The 10122-nt window shown below is 37.1% G+C and overlaps 1 protein-coding gene across 1 annotated transcript in view; it reads right to left on the bottom strand.

Moving 5' to 3' along the window:
* Positions 1–2688: 2688 nt before the first annotated feature.
* The window catches only part of PTPRE (protein tyrosine phosphatase, receptor type E), a 37228-nt gene continuing 29794 nt past the window's right edge, over positions 2689–10122 (bottom strand). Inside the window, exons 16-19 of the mRNA XM_019471672.1 lie at positions 9213–9338; positions 7374–7534; positions 4260–4395; positions 2689–2772 (exon numbers count right to left, since the gene is read on the bottom strand). Of these exons, the coding sequence (XP_019327217.1) occupies positions 2698–2772; positions 4260–4395; positions 7374–7534; positions 9213–9338 (498 nt within the window). The 3' untranslated portion in view covers positions 2689–2697. The remainder of the gene's footprint in view (positions 2773–4259; positions 4396–7373; positions 7535–9212; positions 9339–10122) is intronic.

Genomic DNA, 10122 nt, shown 5'->3' with positions numbered 1-10122 from the left:
AGCAGTCTACTGACTAAACACAAGAACTGGAAAGCAAGCTTTTCAAATTATAAAAAAAAGTCATTATGTAGCTATATTTGTGACGTCTGAAATATATTGTAGGTATTTCTGTTTCCTCCTAGATATCTTAATATAGTTAGCAACTAAAATCTGAGTACCCACTTAGTATTTGACATTTCAGCTTAACTCCATCCTACTACTAGCTGTAACTAGAGAGAGCTGCCTGTGCCCTACAGAATGATCCCTTGTAGTAAACCCTGTGGGCAGGTGGAGTTCTGCTGCAGCTCCTGTTGCTGTCGGGGGGCCATGGGTCCCCGCTAACATCACACCGCATTGCCATTGTGCTGAGGAGGTTTGCTTCACGAGGCAACTCTTAATCCAAGCATTTATTTAAGGGACCCAAAAGGCTGTCCAACAGACAAATTATTTTTCAAATGTAGGCTAAATGTTTGGAAAGATCCTGACATTGAGATCTAATGGGACCATAAAATAGGCTTCTTTGGAAAACGGTGGAAATTTCTTTGCATTATTTTCTATCATCATTTAACCTCTCTGAGTCTCCCTGTGCTACAAATGATCATACCGAAAACCCCACTGTATTGGTTTCCATACTGAATTTATTTGATGGCTTTTAAAAATTTGATAAAATTTCAGCATGCAGTAGTAATGTAAACTTACTTAGCATTCATTTTCGTTACTCAACACTTTCTGCATCTTGAGTGTATCTTCTAATAGCAACTCACAACAAAGGTTTAGTCTTTAAACAATCTTTTTTAAGTGCATAATTTACTGTACAAATAAATACAGAAGTGCATCGATGGGAAGACAGGAAGCAGTAAAAGGCAGCGTTCAGAACAGTGTGCTTAGACATTTCTAAACTGCACCTTTTCCATTCAGTATGGAATGAAAGGAGAAGTATGAACACCTTCCTGTTTCCTTGCGTTGTTACAAAGTATAATGCTATTTGTTACCGGAAATGAAAAATGGTCGTGGGATAAAATAGTGCAAGAACAATAGTGAAATGATCAGTCTAAGTTGCTTATTTTAAATAAGGCTTTTATGTTTGCATTGAAAAAACCCAACCAACGGGACAAGACAGAACTATTGCATATTAGTTATGTAATTAAAGTACATATTTGCATACTTTGTGCTCATTAATTCATATATGCATTTGAAAGAGTGGAAAAGATATACATTTTAATTATTCAACATTCGGATGCCCTGTGATTTTTGGATTTTCTAACCCCCAAGCATATCCTGTTCAGGGCTACGATAAAGACTTTTAAACTTTATTTCACCAATTATATTATCAGTAGTACTTTCATTAAAAATATATCTATACACATAATCATATACCCCTTTTAGATAAAGGAAGCATTCCTTTTTTGATAATATATATGGGAGGGTAAGAACGTAGAGGAGCTTTTTGTTACAATGCTTAATGTTGCTAGCATTACATTGTTAGTAAAATGGTTTTTTCAAAATTTTAGCAAATATTATTGATTATTCTGTTGAATCTAATCAAAGAATAAGAGTTCACCTTCATCTCTCTCGCTTTTTCTCAAAGAAGTGGGAAATTATGCACGTGTATATAGAGAAGCTTTAAATCCATTTCTGACAATGGCTATAAAGCCTCTTCAAGTAGACAAGTTCAGGTGCTGCAAAATATACTCTTCTGATATGCAAAATATTCTCAAAATAGTGGTAAACTCACATTATTGTCTTTCTAAATTGATTTAAGCTGGTGTAATATTTAGGAAAGAACAAAATAAATGGACTTCGAAAGCTCTATTAAATCAAACATTCACATCTGTATTTATACCAATTATATCTTATTGACAGTAAGACTCAAAATAGAACTGCCATCAACCTGGAGGTTCTGAAAAACAGACTTTAAAAGCAGTTATATTTTTCAGTTGGACTGTACATTATTACACATGAAGGGCCATATTCTGATACCTTTATCATTAATAGCACTTCACTCAAACAGCCTCTTTGCCCTTCAGTGAGACTATCTGTGAAATAAATTACAAGTAAGCATAAGCAGGTTATCAGAATGTGTCCCCAAATAAACATCTATTTTCATAGCGAAGAAAGATTTATGGCCAAAACATATTTAGTTTAAACATATGTACCACAATTCACTTTTTTTTGTATGAAATGTAAATCACCTCTGTAAAGTTTCAAGAATTGGGAGACAACATTATTGATAAATATTTCTAAGTGGAAAAATTCAAAGAATAGACCCTCAAGAATTAATTTAGTTATTTAGAATAAAGATTTCTATACCATCTTATAGTGATATACTGTGTATGAACATTATACTTCGCTTTAGAAGATATTTATATTTAAGAAATAACTTTATACAGCAAATGCAACTTTTAGAGCAAACACAAGGTCATATTTACAGTAAAGTCAACAATCAAAATGACATGGAATAAATTAACAGAATATACAACTATTTATACAGACAAATTAAAAAATAAGGCAGGAATTTTCATTTGAAATTAGTATGAACATTATACTTCGCTTTAGAAGATATTTATATTTAAGAAATAACTTTATACAGCAAATGCAACTTTTAGAGCAAACACAAGGTCATATTTACAGTAAAGTCAACAATCAAAATGACATGGAATAAATTAACAGAATATACAACTATTTATACAGACAAATTAAAAAATAAGGCAGGAATTTTCATTTGAAATTAGCATAATCAGAAAATATGTCGATGAAATCTTGTACCACTCTGTAGCAGAATTCATACTGTTCCTGAAAAACAATAAAAAGATATGAAAATGTGCTTTGGTTGCATCGTACGATTACACTGCAGAAAATCATACTTATGTAAATCGTAGTGATAAACGCAACACGTTGTAACTTGGACCATTACTTGGACCAGTAGCTGAGGACTGGTCTGTTCTGATTTTTATTTACGTATTTATTTTTTAAAATAAAAGCAATGGTACCTTGCTCTTGACAAATACAGGCTGATTCTTGCTTGTCAGTTGAAATAATTTCTCTAAGCTTTCTAGGTGATAGTTCTTAAAATGAATCAATTCTTAGACCTGTCCTGTCATTTAAACTAAGCAGCTTACTGTACCTGGCTGTTACCCGGCTCACACTAAAGCAGGTAACTCCTCCTGTGCATTCCCCAGGAAGCCTGGCTGTTTAACTTTGGGCTCGATCTTCTGAGCTTTACAGCAGAAACTAAGTGACAACATAACTTCTGACAATGTAACTTTAAATGTACAGAACATTAAAAAACCTCTACGTGTGTTTTTCTGAAATGGAGTTCCCCTTGCAAAGGCTGTCTATTTAGCCACTGCCTATGTTAGCCAGCTGGCTAGTCCTCTGCATCCTAAAGACGGGACACGTCCTGATCTTCTAGGCATGCTGACAGGCCTTCAACACGATTTGCTGGATTACAAAATCTGTAACAACGCTGATAATAAATGGAACTGGCATCTGAATTCACTCATGCTGGAAAGCAGAGTTTAGCAGAAGTCTTTCCGCAGGCTCAGCTGGGAGCATCAGTGGCAATTACACCCTTAACTAACATTATTAAATCACAGAGCCAGAACCCCAAAAGAAATATTTCATCCCTGTCTCAGCATGACTGTGGATAATCCAGTTCTCCTTCTTCAACCTCTTTTTTCCTATCCGTAGTATGGAGAAAACATCTACCTGAAAAAGGTGTTCTGAGATAATTGTTTCTAAAGAAGTTTCAAACTACTGAATGGAAGCTGTTCTCAAAATACAAAATATCAGCATTTTTATGTATTTTCCAAAAACATGTCTCAAAAAAACTTTTTAATGTTTATTCAATAGGGAAAAGGGCCTGGACCAAGCTTCACATATTACTTGTAGATGACTTTAAAGAAGTCAAAGACATTTCTCCCTTTCAGTGATCAACTGCAAGCCAATTTAAGCCCAGACATTTTAAGGCAAGTAAGAACAACAACTGATACATAGCTTAAAAGGCATTTACTTCTTATGTTTTGTCACGTGCAACACAGAAGATTTTGGTTTAACTGTATCCAGTTCCTAAAAGACACAGAATGTTTAGCCAAGTTGTATTTTTAGAAAAGCTATAAAAAAAAAAATCTGTAAAAATAGTTTTCTGATAATACCTTGTACATACATAGCCATCATACATAATTCATTTCAACCTGTAAAAAAATGCTTTGTTCTCCTCCCACAAGAATATTTACAAACATATATCCTTTGACAAAGATCCGGATTGTTAAATATCATACCAGTGTTTGCACCATATGTGGCCTTTGCAGTCTTAAGCTCTTCACAGCTTGAAATACATCTAAGAGCCCTTCAGCCTTCACTCGTTCCAGAATATTGCTGAGTGCTATGAAGGTACCTGTTCTTCCAGCGCCAGCACTGCAACGTAAACACATTCGCTTGACATACAGTAGGATAAAAATGTTAAAAGAGAAATAATAGTGATACAGAATAGCCAAATACCACTATTAGCCAACTTCTACTCATTTTTTGTGTGCTTATTTTGTCACCTCAGCTATGCTAGAAGGGAGCCAGAATTAATGGAAATTAACTCGGAGCCAGGCTGGAACCAATAAAGGCTCGTTACTGACAGCTTCTGTACAGAGGTGGGAGATCCTGAGCTGGCTGCGGCAGCACGTGGACACCTTCAGCCGAAGTCTGAGACTCAAATAATGAACTGGCAAAGCTACTTACTCAAATCTGCATTCATCTTCAACAAAGACATCTTTTGGTGCTCCCACACTCTGCTTTCATTTTTTTTTTTTTTTGATGGGGGAGAACACAACCTTTAGACTTTCAGTTGCAAAACTTGGTTATAATGCAAAGAAGCACTGTGCGATCAAACCCACATTTTTCTATTAGGTTGTGATTTATACTTATGCATGGTGGACAGACATGAAGCTTTATTATAATTACTATGATGATTAGTAGTAGTAGTAGTATTACTCCAAAGCAATTTGATGGAAAATGTCCCATCCAACTGTAATGATTTTAATAGCTCTTAGCATCTAAGCCATTTCTTCTCAGAGTTGCTGATATAAGGACAAACTAAAGCAAGACTACGTATGAGGCTATACTACATACAAGAAACTAAAATTGACTGTTCTGCCTCTATCTTGACTACAATAAGCAACCTAATGTACTCCAAAGTAACTGTAGTTTCTTTTGTTTCAGTAAGTTTGACTCAGTATATTTTGTCCTTATATCTGTTTCAGATCATGATTCCGTGGAACCAAAATATATTTCAGTAATTGTTATCTGATTTATTATGCCTAACTCTAGAGAAAAAAAAAAATTTAAAAAAGATTGCTTTCTCTCTCCTAATCACGCTAATTAAGGACTATTTGACTCCAACAAATCAGTGGCTGTGCACTGGAATGCCAATAGCTTTGGTAGGGAATAGTTACTAAAAACGGGATGGGATTGGGAAATTGGCGATCAGTGGTAAGATGGAGTGGAAGGTTCACTGGATTGCTGAATAAGCATAAACACAAAATACTTTATTAAATTTAACATTTTCATGTGTTTTAACCGCAAGTAGGTGAATTGTAATCACATCATTGCTTCTACCTTATTTCTATCAATCAGTTATAAATCTGATAAGCACAAGCCTTATGAAAAGATTAAGTGCAAATGCATGTATCCTCAGCTGGATACCTTAAAAGTCACGTTCGAGGAAAAATGAACAGGTACAATGTATTAGATGTGATGTACAGGCTGTCCAAGTAGGGACAGGAGAGAATTCTCAACATTAAAAATCCTAGAATACATTGGATTGGATGGTGGTTTGGATTTTCTTTTTTAATTCCATTTTATAGTGATTGCAGTAGATTTTAAAAAATCTTGGACAACTGCATGCCAAATGATTAGGCTAAGGCTTCAGAGAGGCTGCAAGTCTAAAAGCTCAGAAAAGTAGAAGCAATGTATACCTCAGATAGTTCTTATGCATCTAATTTATGCATATTGAAGACATAGTTACTTTTATTTCTTATTTTACTGGCTAGAACTCCCTGATATTTTACCCACTTTAATTATCATTCAGAATTTTAACTCCCTAGCAATTCAAAAAAATTAGCTGTTCAAATTTGTCAAATTGCTGAATCAAACACAAAATATCATCATCACCCTCAAGTGCAGCCACCACGGGGTGGGGGAACCCACAGTCCCCTAGGGAAAATGTATGAAAGCAGCAAAGAGCAAAACACTTCTGAAGCAAGGAGGAGAAAGTTTTAGCAATGAATATGCATTGGTACAAGATCACGTCCCAAAACACCAACAAATCCGAGCCCTGGCTCAAGCTCCCAGGATCTCTTTGCTTCAACAGCGCATGAAAATACAGGTGACATTGCAGACAGCCAAACACAAACCATAGTTCTCAGAGACTGAGGCAGCACCTTTGAAGCTCAAATCAGAGCAAAATAAAAGTCAGTGTACGCTGCAGAGAACAGCTGTAATATGCCACTCCCAGTTCTAACTAGCAGCAAGCAGAGAGGTTCTTTAAAAACCTTTAAAAGCAAGGTATGATTTCTGAACTAGAAAAAGGCAGAATACTAGTTTTACTACTACTTTTTTAAAATCAGCAGGGAAAAGGGAAAAGAGAAATTTAAAAGACTGATAAAAAACCCCACACTCTGAAAAATATCATTTGAAAAAACAGTGGAAAAGCCCAATGTACACCTTTTAAAAACAAAACAACAACAAAAAAAAATGATGCTGCAATAAAAAAGTACAGTTTGAAAAAAACCCAAAAGTGAAAACCTGGCACAGGACAAAGATATACTTTAGTTATCAGGTATCAAGTCATACACAAGCTACCTCTTAGCGTTAATGTAAACATTGTTTTTTCTGTCCTCCCAGCTCTCCTATCTGCTTTCAAGGACAGGGTACATTTTGCCTTCTGCTTAAATTAGGGATATATTTTACTCTCCTGATAGTTTGTAAAAAACAACAGCATTTTGATCCCAATCGAATATTTGGGCACTATATTGGTGGGGTGTATTACACATCACTGCAATAAACATTGCAAAAAATAAAAATTCCTAATCACAGCATTTAGCAAAACTCAGGTGCAAGACTACAACACCCCAAGTTAATAATGCATTTGTTTACTCCCAGCCATTAAGGCTACCATTAAGGTATCCACTTTGCTAATTTAGCAAAAGACAAGTCAAAAATCCTTTATGCTACACTAGATTTTCTTTTTTTCTATCTTTTTCTCATATTTCTTAATTTTTATTTATTTTTTCAAAGGATGCAGTCCACTCCCTCAGGAAGGAAAACTGCCGTAAAAACAACCAGACTGGAGAAAAAGCAAGCCGGTTCCTTAGCTAATGGTGGGAAGAAGAGGCGACTCTTACCTGCAGTGCACTGTAATCGGGTGATTGCCTGTTTGCTGCTGCTGCTTTTGGACAGCTGCAATCAGGTCGATCATCCCTTTTCCTTCTGCAGGAATCCCGATTTCTGGCCACCCATGGAAATGGAACTGCCGAACAAGCCTGCTTTGCTTCTCCTGGTTAGCCTGCATGCAGTAAAACACCAGATTTGCCCAGTTGTTACTTCAAAATGGAAACACACTTCCTACCTTAAACATTCGTAGCATGAATTTTGCACCACTGTAGCAGAGGGGGCTGTTTGCAACCTGGTCCATAATATATTGGTCGTGCAGACCTGATAGTTCTGTTTCCAAATTCCCCATCCACTGTGCTGATAATTTACCCCTATAATTTTCCTTTTGATTTGCACAGCTGCTTCACCTGGGTAGTAGTAAGGATGCACTTAAAGATTATTCATCCTGAGTACCAATGGTTGAAAGCTTTCACAATGCACAGGCCAAATCCGAAGTGCCATTAAAACAACCCAATTCATGAAAGGCACTCAATCTTTGCACAACGCTACCTGCTACTTTGAACCTTAACAATTCTTTGCATTGTCTTTATGCTTGCTGATTAAAAGCACACTAAAAGTTCAAACAGGTATTAATACCATGCTAATGCAGTAGCTCTAGACAGGTTTGGATGCACAAAGACTCTTTAACTACCTGAAATTTTTGCTTGCTGCTTCCCATGACTGCATTATAATAGTGTATGGATGCAACATTAATATTCTGGCAGTTTTACTATATATTATCAACTCTTGCAAGCCACACAGAGTTGAAAACACAAGGTCTCTGCTGATGCTGGGTGCTTTCAATGTGTCCACCATAGGGGACATCTGGTTAACGAGTTTGATGGGAAGACTGGACACTGTTTTGTATTGAAAGCCTGGAAGATGTCACCATTACGAGGAAAAAGGCTTGGTCAATCTTCCTTCCTCCCAGCTCTTCATGCTTCAAATATTATTGCTGTAGTCCAGCTGGACTCGGGCACAATACAAAAGTTACTCAGATTTCTTAGACCTGCAGCAGCAAACACTTCTAACGATGCAGGATTGTAGTGCAAAACCACTGCTGTTTGTATATTATCTAAAATGCTGTTACTTGAGTTTTAAATACTTTCCAATGTGACGGAAGTCAACACATTGACTAGGACTCTCTGCTTTGTGAAGCAGGGTGTGTATTCACACCTAATCCCCCACACTCCTTCATAAGGGAATACAGAGTACTTTAACTTCAAAGTCCTTTTGCTTTGCATGTGCCTAAGTTATATGCAATGCAATAAGTAGTTAAATGAATGACATTATCAACTGTAAGTATTTTTTTTTCCCCAAAACAGCAATGTAAATCAGATCCTAAAGAAATGATGCAGTGAGTGAAGAGATGCATGCCCAAAAGATCAAAAATAGGTTTGAGTAGATCATGCCTGTAGCAGAGAAACATAAAGGAAGAACTAAGAGGCAGAAGCAAGCACATGTGCTATAAAATGCTTCAAAGTATTTAAAAATCTTAAATTAAATTTTCTTTTATAGATATGTGGGAGGTGGTAGAAAACACAAGAATAACAGCAACAAAAAACATTTAAAAAATCCCCAACACCCAAATCTCGCTTTGATCAAGGACATGTTTTACTGACCAGAATTTTCATGGGGCTTTAAGCAAAAATGTTTCATAAAAGCTTCCCTTTGACTGATACAATGTCGGATGATGATTAACCACATTTATCTTTAGATAGAAATTCCAGCATTTAAGTTACATAATCGTATTTGTAAATGCCTTCGAATGCAAAAAACCCAAACCCTCATGTAATTTAAAAACATATTACCTGATTGTATGTAACTATGAAGTCCCTTACACTTATGGCATCTAACAGACTGTCATTCTTTATTTCTACGGTTATCTCTCCGTGAGTTACAGAGCCCTCTGATGGCCAGTACTGGCAGCATTTTTCCTGCAAAATTGAGAGAGAATTGTAAATGCCCCTTGAAATTTTTTCCAGTTATCTACATTGTCATGAATCTCTGATATAGGAGGTGACAGACAGCATAACAAACGTGTTCTAAACACTTTGTAATGAAGGAGGGAGCTGGTGGAAGTGCTCAACAAGCCACTTTCAATCATTTATCAGCAGTCCTGGCTAACTGGGGAGGTCCCAGTTGACTGGAAGTTAGCAAATGTGACGCCCATCTACAAGAAGGGCCAGAAGGAGGATCTGGGGAACTACAGGCCTGTCAGCCCGACCTCAGTGCCGGGGACGGTTATGGAGTAGGTCATCCTGAGTGCCATCATGTGGCACAATCAGGCCCAGTCAGCATGGGTTTCTGAAAGGCAGGTCATGCTTGACTAACCTGATCTCCTTCTATGACCAGGTGACCCGCTTAGTGGATGAGGGGAAAGGCTGTGGATGTTGTCTACCTGGACTTTAGTAAAGCCTGTGACACTGTTTCCCACAGCATTCTCCTGGAGAAACTGGCTTGGACAGGCGTACTTTTTGCTGGGTGAAAAACTGTCTGGATTGCTGGGCCCAAAGCATTGTGGTGAATGGAGCTAAATCCAGCTGGTGGCCGGTCACAAGTGGTGTTCCCCAGGGCTCCAGACTGGGGCCAGTTCTGTTTAATATCTTTATCAATGATCTGGACAAGGGGATGGAGTGCACCCTCAGTAAGTTTGCAGACGACACCAAGTTGGGCAGGAGTGTTGATCTGCTCAAGGGTAGGAAGGCTCTGCAGAGGGAC

The sequence above is a fragment of the Aptenodytes forsteri genome, unplaced genomic scaffold (genome assembly GCF_000699145.1).
Source record: "Aptenodytes forsteri isolate BGI_AS27 unplaced genomic scaffold, ASM69914v1 Scaffold15, whole genome shotgun sequence".
In the NCBI taxonomy this organism is placed as follows: domain Eukaryota; kingdom Metazoa; phylum Chordata; class Aves; order Sphenisciformes; family Spheniscidae; genus Aptenodytes; species Aptenodytes forsteri.
The sequence above is the reverse complement of the archived record's forward strand: the minus strand, read 5'-3'. Positions and strand labels throughout refer to the sequence as shown.